The sequence below is a fragment of the Mustela nivalis genome (assembly GCF_964662115.1).
Source record: "Mustela nivalis genome assembly, chromosome: 7".
Taxonomy (NCBI): domain Eukaryota; kingdom Metazoa; phylum Chordata; class Mammalia; order Carnivora; family Mustelidae; genus Mustela; species Mustela nivalis.
In genome coordinates this window covers 141,580,117-141,605,465 of record NC_139026.1, presented here as the reverse complement: position 1 = coordinate 141,605,465, position 25,349 = coordinate 141,580,117, and the positions used below count along the sequence as shown (strand labels likewise).

General features: G+C 48.9%; 1 protein-coding gene across 1 annotated transcript in view; it reads right to left on the bottom strand.

Moving 5' to 3' along the window:
• Positions 1 to 822: 822 nt before the first annotated feature.
• SFMBT2 (Scm like with four mbt domains 2) overlaps positions 823 to 25,349 on the bottom strand; it is a 302,416-nt gene continuing 277,889 nt past the window's right edge. The window contains exons 21-22 of the mRNA XM_082740950.1: positions 1,794 to 1,923; positions 823 to 880 (exon numbers count right to left, since the gene is read on the bottom strand). Coding sequence (XP_082597076.1) covers positions 1,798 to 1,923 — 126 coding nt within the window. The 3' untranslated portion in view covers positions 823 to 880; positions 1,794 to 1,797. The remainder of the gene's footprint in view (positions 881 to 1,793; positions 1,924 to 25,349) is intronic.

Below are 25,349 nucleotides of genomic sequence, written 5' to 3'. Positions count from 1 at the left end.
TAGTTGACTGACGTAGCCACGGTTTGACTCAGAAGAAGACAGAGGAAGCGGATGGCGGGGCTGACGATGGTTTAAGATAACTAAACCCTCGGGGCGCCTGGGTGGCTCAGTGGGTTAAGCTGCTGCCTTCGGCTCAGGTCATTATCTCAGGGTCCTGGGATCAAGTCCTGCATCGGGCTCTCTGCTCTGCAGGGAGCCTGCTTCCTCCTCTCTCTCTGCCTGCCTCTCCGACTACTTGTGATCTCTGTCCAATAAATAAATAAAAGATTTTTTTAAAAAAGATAATTAAATCCTCAAATAATGAAAAAGGCAACAGACATTATCTAAAACCTCACATTAATGAATAGTAGTATGTGCGCATAACGAGGAAATACGGAGGCGAATAGAAAAATGAAAATGTTGGAAACAGATTCGTGTGATGCGGAAGGGGATGAGGAAGATGAGGGCCACCGTCAGAGCTGTCTCTGAGCTCTCCGAACAGAGCCATCCCCACTTGACCTGCACCTGCTGGAAGGCGCGGGGCCTCTTCCCCCTGTGGGTTCTCTCCAGCTGGGCTCAGCCTGGGCCGGCGGAAGTGCTGAAGGTGCCGTGTTCCCAGTGACCCTCCGACCAACCACGGATGGGAACAGAAGGTGAATATTCCAACTCCTTCAGCCCTTGCCGGGGAGGGGTAAGCTGCACGGCGCGTCCCTTGCCGGGGAGGGGTAAGCTGCACGGCGCGTCCTCCCCCGATCCCAGAGCGCCAGCCGCGCACAGAGTCATCCTGTAACCTGCCCGTCGGTGCTCCCTCAGCAGCTTTCACCCTAACACAAGCCACTTTTCCATATAAGCCGTTCAGACCTACAGGTATTTGATTCCATCAATGATGTCCGTGTGTTACCTGGAAAAAAAGGAAATTTCCCCTTGAAATTGTGTAAGAATGGGTGATCTTCTGCAATCATCTTACACTGTATCTGTTAAAACATTAACTATTAATTGATTCATAACCCAGGTGAACTTGCAATCGGTTCAGTATCACATGACAAGTTCAGTTAATAAATAGCAGAATTTACTACTGGAATTAAAAAAAAAAGTCTCCTGTTACCTATGACTTGGCATGGCTGCCTTCTGAACAGATAACTGGGAAGGCAGACTCCCTACGGAGTCAGTCCCCGTTGTGGCAAACAGGTTTTCCTGTGATTTCTCTGCCTCCATGTCTGTCCCTCTGCTACAGCTAATATTTGTTTGCTGATTTGTCTCCCCCGCCACCCCCCAACGATTTTGAGAGGCGTCAGCTGATTTGACAGCACATTGATTTTACTGCTTATAAAGTGTTACTGTTCTGGGAGTTTGACCAAGGGCCGAAGGAACATCGGTGGACCGGCCTTTACATGACGCCAGGCTTTCCACGTAATGGTACTGTGGTTAGTTTCCAAAATTCTCTGAGGGTGAGAGTTTGCTATTTCTGAATTTTTCATCGATTCACATAAAGACTAATTACTGCATTACTATCTTATCAGCAAAAGCCTTACTATCTCCAGCCAAAGTCACTGGTCAGTGCGTGGTGAGCAAGGAAACGCCACAGCCCCCAAGACCTGGTGGTCGGTCAGCTGGGGTCACTCAGGCAGCAGCAGAACTGAGATGCTCTCCAAAGCTTGACTCAAAAACCAGAACAAAGTCACTTCTCAGTAGTGCCAGGGAGACCTCAACTCTCAGAATATCATCCCACATTCATTCTACCAATCCTAGCATGCAACAGCTCTGGACCCACCTTGCTAGAAGCTTCCCTGCTCGGAATGCAAAGGAAGACATACCTGGTCACACAAACCACGACGCAAGGAAGACACCAGACACACCAACTGCCAAGCGTTGCATCCAAGAGGCTCTGGGCCAGAAGGAACTCAGGTTCTTGGGAAATGCCAGGAACAAAGAATAGAAAGCACACTGGAAAAATAAAAATAAAAATGTCAGAGAATAAAATGGACCAGAAATAAGGGGATTGCTTAAAGAGAAATAATGTCATGTCAACAAGTGGCAAAGAGAAGGAAGAACCACTCAACTCCTGATTTCTTGGCTTTCAATTCGAAAATGGGCAAGCACCGTTCCAAAGGAAGGGCGGGCCAACAGAGGAGAACATACACAGGCAGCGTTTTCGGGGAATTCCCACCAGCAGGCACCTAGGATGGAGAGCGGGAGTGAGGGAATGAGCCGACGGATTTCGTCTCAGGACTGGCACAGTTGGAGGGCGATGGGTAGGAGAGAGAACACAGACGGCAGATGAGACACAGATGCAAAAAAGAGCAAAGGTGAATTGTGGAAGAAGTAAAATGGTAGGTTTGGTGTGTTCCAGGGGATTTTTAGAACTGAGTTTCCAACAGGCGATTTGCAATATTACTAATTAATGCAAGTTTGTTAGGAATCTGTCTCGCCGGGGAAATGTCAGAGCCTGGTGCACCTCTGTCCTCGAGGTATACGGGAATTCTCTTATTATAGCTTCGTTAATGAAGCTGAGACATGGCTGGTAGGCTGGTGGCAGGCTAGACGGACCTGGAGCTGTTGAACAAATGGCCATGCCCATGGGGCGAGATTAATCAAAGTTAACCTTTCGCCAGGCAGTTAATGGTGCCGTAAATAATCGAGACAGAGAACCCGCAAATTGGATGTGAACCTGCCGTTACCAGCTGGGGGCAAGTTCCTTCCCCTCCCCGCGTGAGCCTCAGCTTTCCAATCTGTGCACGAACGCTCACGATCGTGCTGATGTCCCAAAGCCAGGGGAGACAGTGGGGCAATGCCTGGCACGGGCTTACACGGGCCAGGACCCCGGAGTAAGTGCCCATCAAAGTCATCTCTGTCCCATGGGTTTCTAACCTATGGGCTTCAAGAAAAGGGCCCGTTCATCTCATTTCATCCCTGTATCAGAAGTCATCTAGAGTCGAGAGCCTCATCCTCCGACAGACCTCTCCCGCTGGGGTCTCTGTAATACAAGAACAATATTCTGTAAAGGAACGTTCTCTGGGTCACCTCCTTTGCTCAGTATTTTGAGAGCATCTTCTGTGGGAAATGAAGAGTGACTATACAACCTGATTCTTTCTTGTTGTGGTAAAAAAATGTACAACATAAAATCTACCATCTTGACAATTCATAAGTGGACGTAACAGTGATATTAACTTTATGCACCTGATGATGCAAAGGTCTCCAGAACCTGATCGTCTTGCAAATCTGAGACTCTGTGTCCACTGAACAACAGCTCGCCTTATTCTCGCCTCCCCCAACCCCTCATAACCACTGTGCTACTGTCTGTGCCTACAAATGAAGGCATCCATGTTCTCGCCCGGGGCAGGATCTCCTTTTTCAAGGCTCAGTAATATTCCGCTGTATGCGCAGACCACATTGTGCTTAACCACTCATCCCTGGCTGTTCTTTTCACTTGCAACTTAATTTTTAAGTTTTTCTCTCTATTTTCATTTGATTCGTGAAACAGGCATGATATCTGCCGGACAGCTTTGTGGTCACATGTGTTGAACCTGAGACCTTGTCCCCAGCAGGCAGGCAAAGCAGAGTCACAAGTGTCTGGAAGCAGGACACGAGGGGAAGAGCACAGCCCCAACAGTTACAAATGCCTTTGAATTCGCTCCTGCCTTCAAACAGTGATGGGGACATCACAGCCATGTCCCCAAGGTGTACTCTACAGGCTTCCTAATACCGAATTCCCCTCTGCAACAATCTTGGACTTCGGCGGCTCTGCAGATAAGGGAGACAAGCACCCCCTGGCACTCCGGTGGCACTAACGTCCTCTTTCTGTACCTGAGACTCCGAGCTTGGGGGTTTCCTTCGGATACACACTGAACTGGTAGAAGGCTCTGGAATTACTCGAATGGCTTTGCTCTTACAGGTCATTACAGAGGAGTGAGGTCACCTGCACCCCCTGCCAGGGTACAAGGAAAGGACTCTTGCTTGAGCTGTCAGAGGACAGAGGGAAACCTCATCCAGCTCTCAGCCGCGTGACCTGGGCTCGCCTAGCTCCCCAGCTTAGCCTTGTTACTTTGGATAAGTTACTCACCTCCTCTGCCCCCATGCCCTCATCTGCGAAATGGGCGTAAGCACCCATGCTCCATGCTTAAACAGTGTCTGGAGCCCAATCATTGCTCAAAATGTGTTTGCAGGTACCTTTGGTGAAACTCATCTTTCCCGCCCTGGGTCTTTCCCACAGTCGCCCTGCAGGTGCCCAAAGCCTGTGCCCCCCCTCCCCCTCCCCCATCACAACCTGTGCTGGGGAGAGAAGCGAGTCACCAGTCGCTTCTACCGGATATGAATCTGTTGCATGGATGGTGTCTGCTTTCCAGAGCATCATCAGGACTTGTGATACATGACGCTTTGCCCGCACCAAAGGACACGAGGGAGCACAGGGGATTTGCCAAAGGGAAGGAGAGATCACTTCTCAGAGACTTGGGAAACACTCTGGACAACGTGGGCAGCTCTCGCCTCCTGCAGCCACCGTCTGTGCTGTGTCCAGTTTCCTTCTCCAGTTTTTCCTCGCTCGCTCTCTCTATCTTTTTTTTTGGATTGGATACTTTCAGTTGATCTGTCTTGAAATTCTCCGTCACCTGTTAATTCTAGACTGCTGTTCAGCTCATCCAGTAGATTTTTTTTAGTTCATACCATTTTTTTTTTCATTTTAGAATGTCTGTTTAACTTCTTTTTTATGATTTAAGGCCTTATTTATTTATTTAGAGCAGTTTTAAGTTCATGGATAAATTGACTGCTGTGATCCACCAGAGTCTGTGGTGCCCGTCAGGTTCCCTCTCGCTGTCATCCGGGTTCTGGGTGCAGACAAACATCCCCACCGTGGTCCCTCGTAGGGTATTTCACTGTCCTCACAGTCCCCCGGGCTCTCCACCTGCTCACCCCCGTCCCCCGATGTTTCAGTTGATCTGGGCACAGCCGGGTCACAAATCAGCACTGGTTGGTGTCTCGGCGCCAACGCGCACGGGGTGGGGATGGGGGGGCCGACGCATCGATCTCTTGCAAAGAGTGACAACATCCCATTCACATGAAACCCTGGACTAGCAGGGAAGGCTTCTTTCTAACAAACTCTCTCTGATATTGGTCTTTATTCGGTGGCTTAATAATTAATCAGGGGAAGGAAAGCTTCATTTAAAGATGGTGGATGGGAAAATCAACGAGTCAACATGCATGTCCGCTTGGGAGAGCGAGATGGGCTCTGGCCGAGCTCCGCGGCAGACACCCATCCCCGCAGCTGTTCCCTCCTGCGTCCCCCACCTGCCCCCCACGTGTCACACAGACCAGGCATGTCGCTGTCAGAAATCAGAGTTGGAAGACAGAGGTGTTTCTGACGGGCAATAGTAAGGGTCTTTGCCTTTTCAAAAAAAAGAAAAAAAAAGTAGCAATGCCATTTCCCCAACTTCTCCAGTCCTACATCCTATAAACCATTAGCATCAATGCAAAACAGCAAAGCTAAAAAGAACATCCCTTCTGGAAAGGTATTTTCAGCAGCTTCTGGGGAGCAGTTAGGATACGGCAGACACTACCCTCAAAACACCGACTTTGTGTTTCAGCAGCTCTTAAGAGTTAGTGTCCCTGGACTTGACCTTGACTTGCGCATTGCTGTCGTCCATACCTGCTCTTCTTCTCCCTCCAAGAAATCCCGCTGTCCACCCCAGAGAGGATTCAGGGTCTGCTAGGACCCCACTGGCTACAAGTCGGTTAGGGAGGAGACAACGCAGGAGCTGGTCACTCCACTCTGCACCTTCTGGAAAGGGGGAGCCGGACAGCAGGTAAATCCTAGAGAAACGTGCTCTGTGAGAGGAGACTGCATTCAGCCTTGCCCCATAGCCTTTGGCGAATCCTTGCTTCTTGTACATATTGTCTGTTTATTCTGATTCCCTTCCCTACCAAAGAGAACCATCCCTGTTCTAGATCTCTCCACCCTCTCGTAACTACCATTCAGTCCACCAGTTGGGTCTACTGGACAGGACTCAGTCTGCCTAATTACAGTGAGTGGCTGCCTATGGCTTCATAGAGATCCTTTTGACATGCCTTACTGCCAAAGGAATGCATTTGTAACTTTGGGATTTTGCATAAACAGGAACATTTGTAAGGGAGAAGAAGCATACGCAGCACTCCATTCTATGAGTCAGGTTCCAAAGAGTACCCGATATTTCCTCAAACTCCAGCTCATCCTCTCAGCTCTGCTGGAGAGAGAAGAAATTTTGCACTCCTGAATGGTTCCTTAGGATTCCGCACGCAAGCATCTTCTCTCGGATGCTAACGGATTCTCCCCCCCGCCCACAGTTGGTCTTCCTCTTCCATAATCAGAATTGGGGAACGGGTGCAGAGGAGGAAGGCAAATGAGGCAAAAAGTCAGTGAGAGGGGCGCCTGGGTAGCTCGGTGGGTTAAAGCCTCTGCCTTCGGCTCAGGTCATGATCTCAGGGTCCAGGGATCGAGCCCCACATCGGGCTCTCTGCTCAGCGGGGAGCCTGCTTCCTCCTCTCTCTCTGCCTGCTTCTCTGTGACTCCCGTCTGTCAAATAAATAAATAAAATCTTTAAAAAAAAAAAAAAGTCAGTGAGAACCACTGCCCACCCCCCAGGAGGAATACGTCTGGGATGTTCCACATCCACATGATGGGTAGCAGGGCTGTGGGGTGAAAAAAATACACAAACAATGGTGGGCTCCGAGACTATTTATACTTTTGCAGCTGGAGACTGCACGATGTTGGTACAGAGGCTTTCTAAGGGGAACCGAATTTTCAGCCCATATTTGATAGAGCTCAAATCCTGGCTCTGAGAATTAACTGAGTATCTGCAAAGTTTGGCCTGGAAGTCATTCTCAAATTTGGTTCATTCGAAGTTTGGTTTTCAGTCCGTGTATACACACTGTCCAAGAAGCCCTTCCGTCCCACTGCTTTCCCTTGATTATTGCTTTTCCTCATATTGATTTCTCTTCCCTAAACCTACGGACACATCGTGAAAAATTTGCAGAATTCCTTGATTTGCTAAACTACAGATTGCTAGACAGTGACCACTGGAAATTACCCACTCAGTTTGGTCATCTCTCAGACGAAACTGGAGTCAGCTCACATGTCTGAACTTCATGTCCTATATCCCCCACCTTCAGCTAGAGAGGAAGGATTCTAGTCCCAAAAGGGAGGGATTTCAACAGATCGCCTCTAGAGCGCCGCTCCCTAACGCCTGAAGTTGGCAAGAAGGGAGGAAAGATGAATCAAGTCTTAAATTTGGTGTTTGGTTTGACGTTGGTGCCAACGATCTTTGCACGCGACATCTTACCTCTTCTCTCTGTGCACATTTCATTCCCTCCCGGATTTTTTTTTTTTTTAAATGCCGTTGCTGGGTAAAAGGGTCAAATAAGTGAGTTTAGAATGCCAAGAGTATTGATCTAGGACACACCGATTTCATGGTGCTTTAAAAGGAAATGTGTAGTTGATTATAAATGTATCCTGGATGGTGAGTCCCGGGGAGGAAGAAAACACATCCGTCTCTGCCCAGTTTCCCAGCATCTCAGCATGATGCTAGAAGCTTCCGTCATTTATAAGTATATTTAAAAATATGGTTCATTAGCCTCAGAGATGGCAAGCAAAGGAAATCTCTAACTTAGTTTTGAATCCAATTATAAAATACCACAAAACCATCCCAGTCGCCGCAGAGGAAAAGAACTATGGATTTGCATCCCTTGTCAACAAACACGATGTACAGCAAATGTGTGTTGTTTCTCCAGTCACCCACCACGATTTCAAGATGAAGCTGGAGAACAGATTTTTTTTTTTTTTGAACCTACAAAGTTCCTAAGAAATACAAAGACATCGGCAAACTAGAGGAGCAGGCTGGCTTTCTTTGAAAACCTGACAAAATGCATTTATCAGACTTATCTTGATGTCTTCAACAGACTCTCCGTCTGATAAACAAACAGGAGAGAACATCAATTTCTCCTTTCATTTCTCAGCTGTGCTCTCTGGGTAAACGACCATCCATCATGGAAGGCCGAGAAGCACCTTTTTGATTGTGCTCACGTTTGATTGAGGAACTGTGCCCGGCAGACCAAAATATACCAAACTGTTAATTGCTTTTTAAAGGAGAATTATGACACTTTTAACAAGCTACGCATCTTACTCAGCATCGTGAGGGTAGATGCTCTTGTTCTGCTAAACTGTCTTATTTTTGAGATCTGGGTCCCTAATTGCTTATAAACCATACTGTTTATTGAGTATTAACTCTGGCATGGTTGTTTATAATGGGAGCTTATGGCTCAATGCCTATAAAAAGCAGCATAAATGAGCTGCTTTGTGCCTGCAGTGTCTCCTCTCCCCAATACACGCGTGCGCGTGCGCACACACACACACACACACACACGTGCGTGCGAGCTCACAGAGCCACACTCAAGATCATCGGCGGAGAGAAGCAGAAGTAGGGGCAGAATTCTGCAGAGGTGAAGCTAAAGTAGCGCGTTGCCTGGTAACCAGAGAGCCCTCTGTTGATTCACGAGGGTGTCGACCATACATTTTCCTCTGTACATTACCGACAATGAAAAGGTCCGTGACCCAGTGAAATATCAGATTAAGTCAAACTATTAACTGGACAAATGCATTTAAAGTGCTCTTGTCCCCTGGTTCCGTGTGATTAGTATACATTATGTTCTGCCAAGGCAAGCATGAATCATTAATATATTCGGAGTCGGCGGCTCTGGGCAATGAAACATAGTAACTCGGCGCTGAGTAATGCAGTGGGCTGTGTTTATAAGATGTGGAGCCTTCCGCTAGTGTGATCTACAGTGTTGTTATTTTGCGGTGAGGACACAGGCTTCTTTAGTAAATAGTATTTGTCACTCTGCTAAAAAGACAGAGGGGAAAAAAAAAGTCTTTCCCTGGAAAAACAGGTTACTCGCCAGCAGGACTGCATCTGTGCCTGCGTGGGGGAGGAGAGAGGAACTTGGCCCATATAAACAGACACATTGTTTTTCTACTCACCCCGAGAGGGGGTTTTTTGGTTGTTTTTTTTCCTTTTTTTTTTTTTTTTCCTTTCTTTCTTTCTTTCTTTTTTTTTTTTTTCTTTACCTCCTGCAGTTTAAAGTCACTCCACTGGAGCTGATCCGACCCCGAGTCTGCGGAATCTGAGGAGTTGAAATCAAACCTCTCCCGGTTCTGCTCTGTTCCTTCCGCGGCTGTGGCTTGGCAGCCCGCTGGATCTGCAGGAGAATGCACAGGCTGGGAACGTGCCCAGCTCCGTTTTCTCCCCGAACCGAGAATCAGAAATCTGGAGTTCAGGAGCTAGGCTATTTCTGGCTTTGACCTCTGCTTGTACGAGGTCAGATGTGTCTGAGTTAAGCTCATAGGGACAGGTGTGACTGTTCAGTGGCACCTGGATTCCCTGACCGCCTCTGCCCCTAACTAGCCCACGGAATGCATATGAAAGCGCTTGGTGGTGGGAAGGGAGGGGAGGACAGGGCTTTCCCTGGAGCGGACCGCCACCACCCACGGCCATCCGGCTACCCTAAGCGCCTAAGTGCTACCCGCTGGAAGTGCCAGGTATGAGCACATGATACCAAATCTCCCAAATTCTAAACTCGGCCTTTGCCAATTTGCACCGCCGGCGTTGATCTCGCTAGGAGCTTTCCAAATCTATGTTCAGTTTGTCTCTCTGAAATCAACCTGCATTTCGAAGACCGTGGCAGCCGTGGGCAATCGCTTTACAGAAATGGCAAAGCCTCTGATCCTCTGCCTGTGTCACTCAGTTTCTGGGATTCTCCTCTCCTTTCAAAGATGTCCCCAAACTTTGTGACCTTCTGGGTCAATGAGCAGCAGCTCCGCTGTTAGGGGCTGAATGGTGTCCCCTTCAACATTCCTGAGTCGAAGACCTCACCCCACGTGCCTCAGAGGATAACAGTATTTGGAGAAAGCGTTTCTGAAGAGGTAATTGAGTTAAAATGAGGACAAGAGGTGGACCCTTGTCCAGTGTGACTGGCGTCCTGATGAGAAGAGGAGGGTAGGACACAGATGCGCAGAGAGGGAAGCGGCAGAGACATGGCCATGGACAAGCCAGGGAGAGGGGCTTCCGGAGAATGCTACCCTTTGGAAACCTGAATCTCAGACTTCCAGCCTCCAGACTGGGAGTAATAAACGTCTGTTGTTGAAGCCCCCGGTCTGTGCTCTGACCAGGCAGCCGGAGCTGACTCACTCATTCACGCATACAGCCATCACAGATCGCAAAAAAAGAGAAATAAAAACACCAAATCAGGTATTGGCCTAAACCTCACCGTGGTTCTGGGGCAACGTCACCCACGGACAAAGATCTGTGCAGTAACACGATTTGTGTCGCAACAGAGCGAACAGCCTTTAGGTTCTATGCTGGCCACCACGGGGTAGGAGTAAACGATCCGGCCGAGCCATTTTGTCTTCTGTCCCTTGTGTGGCCATCCAGGGCAGCCCCAGTTGGAAGGGAACACCGGTGTGTCCATACTGGGCATAAACATACAAACTGAAAAAGACACCGAGAGTCTCACCGGATGGGACAGGGCGGAGCCTCGGAAGAAGAACCGACATTCACCCACTCGGGTCGTACAAATGACATGAAATGACACCCCTGGCAAGCCCTTCCTTCCACCACACCCCCACCTACCAGGGACCACACTGACGCTCTCCTTACACAGAGGAGAGGTCATAAAACAATGCGGCGTATTTATTAGGGCAAAGATGCAGCGGCCGCTGATGAATGGCCCAGGAAGAGCCCTCAGCGGGTTGATGAATTCAAGTTCTGTTTGCTTTTCTATTGCGATGGATCCTCCCTTGTTAGCTTAAGTAATCCCCGAGCTTTGATTACAGCTGTCGGCGGCGGATAAACACATCCTCCCTCGGAGCCTCAAAGGTGAACCGTCCAAATGCGCTCACGGACAGTCGGGCACCTACCCTCTGCTGAAGAGCGGGTGCCTCCAGAGGAGTGAGAGGTCGGGAGGTGAAGGGTGGTCAGGCTGGTGGTCAGGAAAGGCACGAGTATACGGGTAGGTCCCTTTCTCTTCTCCCCTCACGCAGATCCGCTCCACCCCTTTGAGTCCGTAAGAGATTTCCTCCCGGGAGCTCCCCTCTGGCATAACTGGAAAGTCCAGACCGAAGGACAGAGGCTTGAGTTGAGGAGGAATGACAATGATGACAGGCAGGACAGGTCTAGCGACGGTGGATCTCCCTGCTGACTCCACCGGGACACAGGCGTGCAGGTAAAGCTTATTCCGGGTGCGTCTGGATGAGACTTGCATTTGGCTCAGGGGACTCGGTGTGACGGCTGTCTCCGGCGCGGGGAGCGGCCCCCAGTCTGTGGCGGGCCTGGGCAGGACAGCAGAGGAAGGAGTGGGTCCTTTTTTGTCCTACGTGGCTGTGTGAGCTGGAGCATCCCAGGTCCCGGTCTCCGCGCTGGGACAGGGATTTACACCACCGGCTCCTTGGACCCAGGCCGAGGTACATCGCCGCCTTTCCGGGCTCTCCGGCTTACAGACAGTGGGGCTTCTCCCCACCCACCACCCTGTGAACAGAGTCCTCACAATAAATTCCTTTTTGCAGCCCCAATAGATGGGATGAGCCTGGGGGCCGGCGGGCATGTGCGAGTCACTGAACCAGCCTGGGAAAAACCTGTGTGGGACTCCTGTCCTCTAATAAAATAAGTGCCCGAATTGTTGGAGCCGCTCTCAGAAGCCACCACTGAAAACGTCCGAACACACACGTGTAACACATATGGGGCTTTCCCAAGAGTTGGGATGACAGACGGGGGTAGATCGCATGGAGGTTTCACGAACTAGGGCTGGGAATCACAGAAGCACCGGAGCTGAGTGACCACTGGTTCGTTTTATACCCGAGAACGTGGGGGGGGGGGGTACAGGATGCACTGATTCTAGTGCGTGCGCCTGGTGCGCCTGTCCCACTCCCCCAGGCTCTGGGGAGCTTGAGGGGGTGAAGTCTCGCCGGAGCTGTCACTGCTTTCCCCGGGCAGACTGCAGGTGCCGAGCCACGCGAGGTGCAACAGAGCCCCACGATTTGCTAAATGTCACTAAGCAGGATGCCACAGGGACCATTTGGGGACGTCCTTTCCTTCCTGTGCCCCCCTCTGACTGTTTGCCCGTGCATACACAGGCATTTCCTAGAAAAACTACATCTATAATTCAGGTCATCCTTCAAGCTCCCGAGGGAATCGGGGAAATAAGAAAAATAACCCGAGGGACGCCCGGGTGGCTCGGTCGTTAAGCTGCTGCCTTCGGCTCAGATCATGATTCCAGGGTCCCGGGATTGAGCCCCACATCGGGCTCTCTGCTCAGCGGGGAGTCTGGTTGTCCCTCTCCCACTCCCCCTGCTTGTGTTCTTTCTCTCGCATTCTTTCTTTTTATCAAATAAATAAAAATCTTCAAGAAAAAAAAAAAGAAAAAGAAAATAATACCATCGTCCTTTTGTGCTGGCCTGTCCAGGATGCACACAGGAGAAGTTACTGAGCTTACTTCTCTGCTATGGGCTGGGAACCATAGGAATAATTCGAGGAATTACAATACTGCTGCGATCCTTCTAAGCTACAAAGAACACCTATAGACTTTTTTTTTTTTTTTTTTTAATTGTCTACTCGGAACTTTCCTGCAATGCAAGCAAGAAATAGGACCTTTGCCAGTGCAGAGACGAAAACCTGCGTTTTTAAATCACTAAGGCCCCAGCCGCTGGGACAGCAAGCCATACACAGCGTACATGGAGAGGCCGCCTCTCCACCCCCTAACAAGGGCAGGGCTGCTTTATTGTGGAAAGGGCCTAACAACATTCCTAAGCTGGAAACCCAAAATGCTGGAAACAATTTCAGCCTCCTCCCAGGAAGCCCGTCGAGGGAAACTTGAGCCCCTTCCCAAGCCTGGAAGAGATTGCTGCTTAGGCTCCCTCTCTGGCTACCATCCAGGGTGGGCAACAAGTCTGGCGACGAGTCAGTATCATTTGTCTCCCGTCCACCTAAGGGCTCCTTATAAACAATGCCAATCAGTGCTCCACTCCCTAAGCTGGCCGCCTGTAAAGTGGCTTGCTATTATGGAAATGTTTCAAGCGTTACAATCAGCAATGTCAAAACACGAGAGATTAGGCTCCGGAGAAGGGAATCTTGGACTGGGAAGACGGAATGAATCCTTTCGCAAAGGAATGTTGTTATTAGCCTGGTTTAATTTGTTTATTGGGCAGTAAGCTTGAGGCACCAGGGAAATGTTTATTGCCAGTAACAATAACAATAACGGGCGTGTTTCTGCCCCTGGGGCCTCAAGTCTGCTCTGACGCCTGCTTCTCCTTGACTTCTTCGTTACACAGGGCATTTAATTAAGACGCTGGGCGGCCACACACCATTTCCTGGAGCATCTACTATAATCAAGGCACTCCCCTCGACGCCGCAGGCCTTTACTGAGTGTCTTCCGTGCTAGAGCATCCATCGTGTCCTGACTTCTAACTCCTCGGGAGACTCTCTTGCAGCAACCACTATTAACTTCACTTGCAGACGTTTTGGAGAAGAAACTGAGCGCAGTCAGAAGCCTTGACCACAGTCAGCAGTCCACTCTCTCGGCCCTTTGCCTTGGACAGGGTGTCTGCCACCTAGAGCGTGCCTTTCAGACTCCCACGCCTCGAAAGGCACAGGGGTATCAGTTCGTAAAACCAGGAGACTGGACTTAGCATTGTAACAATGCCAGCGGAACAGCACGACAATATGATGTCGAATGGAAATTTAATCGGCATCTCATCTGTTGCCTTCTTGAACAGAAAGTCAGCCTGTGTACACCCTAGACCTTTAAACAGCCTCCGCGGCTCTTAACGCTGAGAGGGGGAGAGGTGTGGCACTTGTAACTCAGCCTCGAAGCTTCCAGGCTCCCTGAAAGGCTTCGTGGAGAATCACCTGATCCCGTTCAACGCGGGGACCACAGGACGTAACTCTACCCTTTCCTGCGTAGGGCTGTATGAAGTGCACATGCCCTCTAGACTTCTCGCTCCCCGGTGGGTAGGGAGGCCGGCGCTCGCTTCCCCAGGGTCTTCACAGATGATGGACTCTTAGTCTTACTGGGGAGTTGCCTGGGTCCATGGAGCTGCTTACAAACAACATTTATTGCTCACAGTAGTGAAGGCTGGAAGTTCAAGACCGGGGGCAGATTTGGGGTCTGGTGAGAGCCTAGCTCCTTGATGGTGCTTTCTTGCTGTGTCCTCATGTGCAGAAGGGGCAAAGGGGCTCCCTGGGCTCTCCTTTACAAGGGTGCGAACCCCATCATGTGGGCTCTGCCCTCAGGACCTAGCAACCTCCCAAAGGCCCCCGCCTCCTAACAGCTGGGGTTGGGCTTTAAAATATGAACTTGGGGGGGGGTGGGACGCCTGGGTGGCTCAGTCTATCAAGCCTCTGCCTTCAGCTCAAGTCATGATCCCAGGGTCCTGGAATTGAACCCTGCTTCGGGCTCCTTGCCCGGCAGGAAACCCGTTTCTCCCTCTGCCTCTGACGCTCCCCCTGCTTAAGCTCTCTCTCACTCTCTCTCTCAAATAGATAAATAAAATCTTTAAAAAAAAAAAAAGATATGAATTTGGAGAAGACACAGATGTTCAAATCATAGCAAGAGCAAACGAATGAATGGCAGAACCCACAGCCGTTCCATGCCGTGGTTGGCAGAGATGCTCTCAACAACGCGTCCTCAAGGAAAAATCCTTTATCGTAAGCAGAGAAGTCATGTCTAGGAATGGGCACTTTACAGGGTAGGAAACTGAGGCCCAGGGAGATTTAAGTAGGCGTCTGGAAATTCTAGAGATGGTATATGGTGGATCTAGGCCTTTAGTCAAGACATTTTTTTTTTCTTTTTGAGTATTTTCCCTACTTTAGACCTTACACACTAAAGCCAGAGCTTTTCCCATGTTCATCTTCTCTAAACCAAAGTATTTAACCAAAGAGGCAAGAATATTGATGGGGATTTCAGTTGATTGTTTCTTGAATAATCACAGAGTCGGACCAAAAGGTATGCACCGACTTTATTCCTGTATTCCTGAGTCTGGAGGCTTCTCATCAAGAATGAGCCAGAATGCAGACTGGGGGACACCTAGCGCTACTCCTGAGACCAGTGCAGCTAAGGTTTGGGGAGCCCGGCATTTTTAGGAGAGCCGACATGAGTCGTAGTCCCGAGTTCACCCTTGGGACGGGCGAGCAGGAGCAGACTGCAAAAAGGTCCCAGCTCCTTTTCTCATTTCCCAGGTGCAGGACCCAAACCGCTGGATGCTCTAACAGCTGGGACGCCTGTGCTTTCAAGCTGCCTTACCACGCCGCAGTGGAAGCTGGAAGCGGGGCCTTTTGAGTCTCCAGCCAGTGACACACCTTCCTCGCTGTGCTCTCGGGCTTTCTCCCAGTTCAGGATCTATACCTCAGTCTGTGGCTGCTTGCCCTTTGCTCATGTATCAGGTTCCATGTAATGATTTAGAAGACAGGACTCACAAATGCAAAACCAACTCATTTCCCATCTCGTGAGAACACACAGACGTAACGTGTGTCGTCCCCTCTGGGAGAGCGGAACGCCAAGAGCCTCCTCCTTTCGAAGCTCGGCTCCCCATTCCTCTAGTGGCTCCAACAGCACAGAAGTCAGCCCTTGCAGTGGAGCTGTGGCGTGAGGGAGAGCACTGGTTTTGGAGTCCCGAGGACCCGAGTTTGATTCTATCTACCAGGTGCCATTCCTTCATCTGCTGCATGAGGACACCAAGCCCGAAAACAATGCAGGGTTTTACCTCTTTCCTTTGTGGTGTAAGAATTACCCAACAACATGGGGCTGGATGCTTCTCAGGGACTGATTTCATCACTTCCACAGCGCGGCATCATGTACTGTTGGGGAATACAAGGATGCCACTAACATCTGCTCTCCCGTATTTTTCTGGAGATAATTCATATTAAAAACATTGAGGATGGCACAGGATGGGCCCTCAGTAAACATCACACTCAGAACAAACATCACCGCTCAAGAATAATTTGAGGGAAAACAAGAGAACGGAAACCTTGACTCGGCTCTTACAACAGATACGAGAAAAGATGAGGTTTTTGCTTCTTTGTGTGAGTTTCTTTTAAAGATGCTGACCCTCTTTGCAAAGATCTCAATGAACCATCCCATCGCAGGCTGGTAAGAACCCTCTGCTCAGACTTAAAACTGCTCTCAAGAGTTGTTGAAAGGGTGTAGATTTGCAGTCTAACAAGACGGAGGGAGTTCCAGAGATGGACAGTGGTGATGTCTGCCGGGGCATCCAAACAAACGTATTTCATACCAGGGAATGGTACGCTTCAAAATGGTTAAGAGGATAAGAGTATGTGACCATAAAAACCTAGGAAGAGGGCGCCTGGGTGGCTCAGTGGGTTAAGCCGCTGCCTTCGGCTCAGGTCATGATCTCAGGGTCCTGGGATCGGGTCCCGCATCACGCTTTCTGCTCAGCGGGGAGCCTGCTTCCCTCTCTCTCTCTCTCTCTGCCTGTCTCTCTGCCTACTTGTGATCTCTCTCTGTCAAATAAATAAATAAAATCTTAAAAAAAAAAAAAAAACCTGGGAAGAAAATAATCTACCATGCAAAGTTCCCGTTATGCAAGATAAAGAAATACCAGAGAGCTGATGTGTAATGCTGTGATTCTACTTAACGATACCGTATCATAGAACCTGAGACGCGTTCAGAGAGTAGATCCAGGTGCTGTCATCACGCTGCACAACAAATGGTAGCCGTGTGAAGTGACGGATCCCTTACCTAGGGATGTTTTATTGACTGTGCTGAATGTTTTATTACAGACATGGATATCAAAACATCTAAAACACATGCTTTTTAATTGCCAGCTATTAATAAAGTCCAAAAAAAAATACTATTTTTAAAAGTTACCTAAAACCAAGGTCAGCGCTGGGAACATGACAATATGTCCTCACTCCACATCCCCCAACTCGCGGCCGTAGAGACCCCCTTTGGTTACGGCCATGTCCCAGGAGGGACAGTAGGGCTGTGAGGAGGGATGGGTCCGGAAGGATGTGCCTCTCGCTTGCAGAGGAGAGAGAGCTGTGGACTCCGGCACTGGCACCTGCTGTGCAGGGAGCCCAGGAAGGCAGGGGTGAGGCCCCCCGCTATGACTCCTGGAGCTCACCCACCCTTCATCTCCGAGGGGGTAGGAGGAGGATGTGGTCTCGGGCTCCACTCTCCCTGCAGCCACCACTGGACCCAGCGCTCACCCAGCACGGGTCTCCTCACACCCCAGTCGGCGCCTCCTGAAACAAATCACTGCAAACGTCTTACCCTGTGTCTTCTACCAAGTGAGCATAAGCAAAAGACCAGAGAAGGCCCTGGACCAGGGGACTCATGCACTCCCCTTGCACACTCCAAGGGCTCCGTCCTCCTGGAAAAGAAATACAGCTCCTTGCCCCAGCTTGGAGACCTGAGTCATGAAATGAGAGGGGTGGAAGCCGTGGGCTTTGCTCCCGCGTCATACGCCCCCTTAAGATTCTGTGCTCTCTCTCCTTTGTGCTTAGTGCGGAAATAGTGCCTTCATGCTCACAGTCTGCGGCGGACAAGCGAGCCACTGTGGAATGTGTGGTCACTGTTCCGTTCCCAGGAGCCAGCATGGGTGGGAGACACTCCATAAACAGGTACTAGTTGCCCAACTCGCTAATCCTATGGAAACCTAGTAGATGTCCATGGTTCTGAACAAGGGCTCCTCTGGAGACTCAGTCAGCACTATCTTGTATTAAACACAGGGATGCCTGGGTGGCTCGGCTCAGGTCGTGATCTCAGGGTCCTGGGACCGAGCCCCGCATCGGGCTCCCTGCTTGGCAGGGGGAGTCTCCTCTCCCTGCCCCTTCCCCCTGCTCATGTGCTCCCTCTCTCTCTAGCAAATAAATAAAATCTTAAGAAAGAGAGGGAGGGAGGGAGCCAGGAAAGAAGGGAAAGAAAAGAAACCACCTCTGCACCGGGCATTGGATGATCCACGTTCTGCCCGTCTGTGGCCCTTTTGGTGTGATGCAATTCTGTCCTGTCCCCGGTTCCTGCTCGAAAAATAAAGGAGTTGAACGAGGCGCTCTGTGACGCCTTTTGCAGCCCTGCCTTGACAGTCCCAGGTCTGCGACATCTGGCGAGCTTCTGCAATCCACTGTGTGTGTCTTTCAAAACTACTCATTTCCCTTTAATGAGCCCAAAGCAATTTCATCCGATGTAAGCGCCAGATTGTAGACAAGCCTCAAGACAACGGGGGAGGAAGGCAGGAAAGAAAGGATGATTTCGGTGTTCCCACAGGACAAACCAGACCTGAGCGAGGCAAGTGACTGGGGTCCTCTGCTGCCAGAAAGACGCTAAAATGAAGGGGGTTCCCATCTTCCCAAAAAGGAGGTGAGGGGATGTGGAACCCCAAAGGAGTTGTCTCAATGAATGCCATTCCTCCAAGTGGGAGGTCTCCAACTATCCTTTCAGACACAAATACAGATGATAGGGCTTTGGCCTAGATGCCTTGCTCATATGCTTTTCAGAAAGTTCCCCTGCACGCTGTAGAGACGGGATCTACACTCTCACGCTTCGCTAAACTAACACACACACGCGCACACAGAGTCACACACACACCACACACAGTCACACTTGCACTGATGTGGCACATAGACTTGCCAAACTTATTTTTGGTCTTCAAAGGGAAAGTAAGTCCCAAACTTTTCCCCTGTTTTGCCCTCAAAGCTTAGTTTCATAGGGCTTATCCAACAGGATCACGTCTACACTGGAATGAGGAGAGCAGCTTAGCCCTGCTGAGAAGGGATGACCTTTACCTCTGCCTTGTCAAGCCCCGGGGAAATGAAGAGAGGCACACAGTCCGTAAGCTGCGAGAGGAAATATCTTGCCCCATATGGTGCTTTGCTAAAACCTCAGCGCGCAGGTAAAGTGATGGACGGACGGTCAGAGAATCTTCCCGAGAGTGTGTGGGTTTGCTAAACCGTCAAAGATGGACCTATATGATTGCAGATTCCAAGCTAAATACAAGAAGTAAGGGTTTTAAGACACAGACACAGACACACACACACACACACACGAAATTAGGACAAAATGGCATCTGGTATGACCAAAAAATGCAAAGCAGTCACCTTAAACAAACAAACAAACAAACTTGCATCTTTTAAATTCCATCTCTCCCTCCACCTGACTTCCCACACGAGTCTTTCCAGTATTTCTGGGCTGCTCATGGCACCTTCCACTCGGTCTGCTCCCCACCACCCTGGGAAGGGCTTAAAGTTTTCCAAAGTTTGAGGGTTTTTTTTTTTTCCTTTTCTTCTTTCCTTCCCTATTTTACCCACTTCCCCCCCCCCACCTCCCCTCTAACAACCACCACTTCGTTCTCTGCATTTAAGAGTCTACCTGGGTTTTCTGAGCTTTTTTGATATACACCTTTGCATACTCGTCTAGTTTTTTTCTAGGGTTAAATTCCTACCTTCCTATACTCCTGGGTCAAGGGCCTGCATGTTTTAAATTTTGCAGGATATTGTTCACAGACCTCCCCACCGATTTACACTCTCACCCGCAGTACATGAAAGAATGAGCCCAGCAACTCTGGGTGGAACACAGCTGGGAAGGAAATCTTAAAATAAGCAGAATTTCACTTTTTCCAACTCGTGCTTTTTGACAATAACAAAAAAAAACAAAAACAAAAACAAAACAAAACAAAAAGCAAAACAGAAACAAACAGGGGCGCCTGGGTGGCTCAGTGGGTTGAGCCTCTAGCTTTGGCTCAGGTCATGATCTCAGGGTCCTGGGATCCGGCCCCGTATCGGGCTCTCTGCTCAGCAGGGAGCCTGCTTCCTCCTCTCTCTCTGCCTGCCTCTCTACCTGCTTGTCATCTCTGTCTGTCAAATAAATAAATAAACTCTTTTTTAAAAAACGCAGAAACAGGGACGCCTGGGTGGCTCAGTTGGTTAAGCAACTGCCTTCGGCTCAGGTCATGATCCCAGCGTCCTGGGATCGAGTCCCACATCGGGCTCCTTGCTCGGCGGGGAGCCTGCTTCTCCCTCTGCCTCTGCCTGCCATTCTGTCTGCCTGTGCTCCCTCTCTCCCCCCCTCTCTCTGATAAATAAATTTAAAAAAAAATTTTTTTTAATTAAATTAAATTTAAAAAGCAGAAACAGAAACAAACATATTCTACAGAGTTTAAACTCCCTTGAAATCTTGGAAATTACAAATTCTGACAAATTAAAGCTGTTACTCCTCTTGCCTAGAAATCGCCGGGGCTGAGAGACAAGGCAGAAACAGCCAAGCAGAAGAGGATTTTTTGTAAAAAGCACCCCCACATGTAGTCAGCAGATTCTCTTGTCAAGTCACCCATTGCTTCTAGCCCATGCCGGCTGATGAGCCCTCGGCTGTCCTCACGCCCCAGCCTTGCTGCCACGGAAGGTTCCCAGAGGACTGCTACATTCGTATTATTGTTTATTTCCACAGATCGCTAAATCGAAGAGCAAATCCTCATAATTTAAAGTGCAAGAGACTCTGCACAAAATGTGCTTTGAAGTAAACGTGCTTTGAGTTCATATTAAGCAGAGGTTGTATTAAAAACCACAGGATGGCCCGAGAAAGACACCTGCTGGGAACAGTGAGTACCATGATGGACAGTGGTATTCGCCTTGTCAAGGTATTTTTTTTTTTTTTTTAGTCACGTACGTTGATGAGGATGAGGATTTAAAAAGCATTCTGTAGCTGCCAAAAAAATGTGCACGGACAGAGCAATATTACGAAGGCACAGGCAGATTACTAGGTTCAAGACTTATCATTCAGCCTGAGCTGAATAGGCACCCAGCGTCCTGCCCGGCACCAGTCACACTGTCTGATTGTGGGCAGCTCCTCCACCAGGATGAAGGATGACCGTGGAAGGAGAGAAGGTACCTGCTTTGCATCTGGGCTTTGCTAGCAAGTACTGCCATCAGGACTTGGCAAAACGTCTGCAGGACACATCACATGGGGCCGGTACCTCACAGATGGTTCAATCTCTGAATTCGGGGTGGTGACTATTTCAGCCTTGAAGTAACCATCTTCCTGGAACTGTGTTTCAGCTTAAAAGTGACCTCACTACCATTCCCAAGGCCCTCTAACAGGGTGTGTCCAGCTTTGTCTTCCTCTTTCCTAGGGAACACAGTCTCTGTGTTAGCTAGCCATGGCCAAGGGAATGAACAGTAGCGTGTCGTGTTAGGGAGCCTGGGAGATGTTCTGCACCTTCCCTCTCCAGTGTTCCTTGGAAAGTGTCTGGGTGGGTTTCTCCCACCCTTCTTTGGACAAAGAAGGCGTGGCTCCTAAAGCCTACATTTCTAGTCCAAGATCATCACAATCCTTAGTGCGATAACTTTAAAATGACTGCTGAGTTTCTAGAAGAGCCTGCTTCCTGATTCGGCAATAAAGAAAGAAATGAAGAATAGCGTCCTCTGGCTGACATGATATCTACCATTAAATATTGGAAAAGGTGTCCTGGTGAGGAGGAAGTAAGTTTGTGGAGTTGGAAAGGTAAAACGATAGTCTGTGGATTGGAGAGACAGGAAGGCCACTTTGGGCTCAGTGTGAGCATTAGGACTGCTCATTAGTCAGGCTTCTCCAGAGAAACAGAACCAATAGGGGATTGATAGATATGGAGATAAGAGATTTATCCCAGGAATTGGCTCATGAGGTGATGGAAGCTGAGAGGTCCTACAACCTGTTGTCTACCAGCCAGAGACCCAGATGTAAGTCCTAGAGTCAGAAGACCCCAGAACCAGGCACGCCAATGAATCTGAGGGCAGGAGAAAATGGACATCCCAGCCCTATAAGACAGAGGGAATTCACCCTTCCTCTACATTTTTGAGGTATTCATGACCTCAAGGAATTGGATGATACTGGTGGATCACACTGCTGCTGGGGAGTCTTCTCTACTCCGTCTACCAATTCAGATGCTAATCTTTTCCCGAAGTAATGTATTATTAGCTCTAGGGGCATCCCTTAGCCCAGTCAGGCTGATGCAGAAACTTAACCATCTCAGACTGTGGGTGTGTAGCCTCCCAAGGTTCACAGGTTGAAACCCCGATCCCCAAAGCAATGATGTTAGGAAATGGGGTCTTTGGGCGATGACGTGGTCATGAGCGGGGAGCCTTCATGATGGGACAGCGTCCTTACAAGAGACTCAAGATAGCTTGCTTCTTGTTCCGCTCTCTGCCCTCCGAGAACACGGCACAAAGCCTTCCATCTGCAAACCAGGAAGAGTGTGTCCACTACGAGCCCGACCATGCCAACAGTCTGGTCTCCAAAGTCCAGCCTCCAGTGCCATGAGAAATAAATGTTTGCTGTTTAGGCCACCTGGTCTGTGGTACTTGTTACAGCAGCTAGAGCTGACACAGTGAACAAGGTCGTCATAGTAATTAGTGCTGGAACAATAAACGCTCTGTCAAAGAAAGTAATCAACACAGTTAGGATAATGGGGTTGCGTTCACAAATAACCCCTCAAATTTCAATGGCTTCAGACACCCACAAAGTCTCTTTCTTGCTCAGAAAGTGGCCCGATGCGGGTGTTCCGGGTCAGCCAGTCCTTTCTTCCACATAATGACTCAGGACCTCAGGCTCTTCCATCTTGCTGTACCGGCCACTAATTCTCTGGAGTCCTTTGCTTCCATGCAGGGAAGAGGAAGCATAAGGTGGAGGAAAGCAAGCATTTTTTAAAGATGCTGGCCCACATTAGCTCTGTGCACATCCCCTAGCAAGAAGTAATGACATGACCACGTGTGGATGCAAGACCAACCACACGGGAAACATGGGGGCCTCCCAGCCTCCCGTCACGGCCAGCTCCCCAAGGAAGAGGCGAACATCCCACCTTCTCTGGCTCCTCTGGGAAGCCTGATGTCATTTTCACGCTGAGTAGTAAGCCAGGCTACCTGAGCTCGATATTCCCTTCCGATGCTGAGATTTACTGTCGCTAAATCAACAGATAGATACTCTGTGCTAAATGAAAACACTGGTTTTCTCTACCACAGAACACTCTCAGATGCCAACTGTGTGCCTTCTTATCCCAAACGTACCGATTTTTCAACTCTCCAGACACCAACTTTCTTTTTTTTTTTTAAAGATTTTATTTATTTATCAGAGAGAGAGAGGGAGAGAGTGAGCACAGGCAGACAGAGAGGCAGGCAGAGGCAGAGGGAGAAGCAGGCTCCCTGCCGAGCAAGGAGCCCGATGTGGGACTCGATCCCAGGGCGCTGGGATCATGACCTGAGCTGAAGGCAGCTGCTTAACCAACTGAGCCACCCAGGCGTCCCCAGACACCAACTTTCTTCAACACCAACTGGGTGCCCCAAACTTCAGTGCTGACGCCATCTACCTGGAGTTAGCACAGGCCCTACAGGTAAAAGTCTCAGTCCCACAAGACTGTCCTCTACTTCTGAAGCCGCTTGTTAAGTCCTGGCCTCCTGTACTTAGGATCAAATAAATCAGGGGTTCCAAAGACTCCCTCCTTCTGTTTGACCATTTACTAGAAGTGCTCACTGAACTCAGGGAACTACATCTACCGGCTTTTTATAAAGGATACAACTCAGGAACATCCAGACGGAAGAGACGCAGAAGGACAGCACAAGGGACGGGCATGGAGCTCCCGTGACCCACCTTCCCAGGCCCCCCACCTGTTTACCCCTGGAAGCTCTCAGACCCCACAGTTTATGGTTTTTTATGAAGGCTTCATCCCATAGGCATGATTGATTATTAACTCAGTCTCCAGCCCCCCTCCCCTCCCTGGATGAGGGAGGTGAACCTGAAATTGCAACCTTCTAATCATGGCTTGGTCTTTCTGGTGAGCGAGCCCTATTCTGGCCTACTATCCAGGAGCCTACCAAGAGTCAACCCAGAACAAAAGATTCCCATCACCCAGGAAATCGCAAGGGATTTAGGAGTTCTATTTCAAGAACCCGGGGACAGGAAGCAAATATATATTTCTTATTGTGTCACAACTACTTACTCTATCCATGGCTCATTGTGTCAAGGATTACAAAATAAACCAAGTATACATAGGAACGATCACAGAGAAGCTGAATTCTAGAACAGAAAGCAAGACAAATACAAAAAATAAGAGTACACAGCACAATGCGAACTGAGGGTTATAAACCCTATGGGAATTCAGGGAAGAATGAGGTCATTTGAAAACTTTTCACTGGAGCAAGTGGTTTCAGGGATGGGCGTTGGGAGAAGGGTAAGATTTCAACATGTGGAGATGAGGGGAGGGTCTACAGGGCAAAATAATCAGCGTGCAGAGGGCTCCACAGGCTATCGGAATTGCAATTGCTATTACTTTATTTTTATGAGCCTATATTAATATATTTTCTTAGCATAAATAAATGAATGCTTCAATCAATGTTAGCATAGACGATACCCAGTAAATGGAGGCTACTAGTAGCTGTAGGCATAGAAATACTTAAAGACTGCTTTGGATTTCCTTGTTTATTTCTCTGTGTGATCATAATCGGAGGCTCTCCAGCTCTCTTAAATCTCCTTGGTATTCAAGGAGGCCACCTTCAAAGATCCACCACTAACTCACAGTTTGTATCTGTTAACAAAGAAAAGCAAGAAGTGAATTTCCCCCCAAAATAATGTATACAGGGCCACAGCCTTACCTGAATTACTATAAGAATCCCCCCAATTTGGGGGGGGGGACTTAGTTTTGTTTACTGGAGACTAGATACCAATGTCCTAGCATAAATCATTTTACCTTCCCCTACCTTGTTCACCCCCTTGGTTAATTCAAATAATATCCAACAGCATCCACGACAGAATGAGATAATGTCTGTAAAGTGTATTGCAGTCCTTGCCAGAGCTAGCCCATCCCCATGCCCCCAGATGATTACAAACAAATATTTCAATCCTGTCTGAGGTCACTGGTGTGGGTTCTACTTGAGAGGAAGCTTCTCAGAGATTTTCCTAGTTAACCTGCCTGGTATCAGTCCAAGGCATCCACACTGTCCTTTTATAAGTGGATTCACCCTATAAAGTGGTGAGAATCTCTGAGTCTTTACCTCTTCTTGGTCTTCCCACAAAAGCTCAGGGTCTTTAAATCATTAGCTGACCTTGGCAATTAAGGATGAGCAGCAAATTTCAAAGCCTCAAAAAGATCTACCCTAGAAGATGTCACTAGCAGTTGGAACTAACTGCTCATTTTCAGGCAAAACCAATTAATTTTCACTGTCTCCCAAGAATTAACAAGGAATCGATAAGGTAGAGTCAAAATATTATTTGCAAACACATTTTAATTCAATGAGGCTGGATGGATATTTTTGAATGAACTGGACCTCAATTTCTACAACCTAAATGTTTCCATGAATGCTGCCCCTTGAATTTTTAGGGAA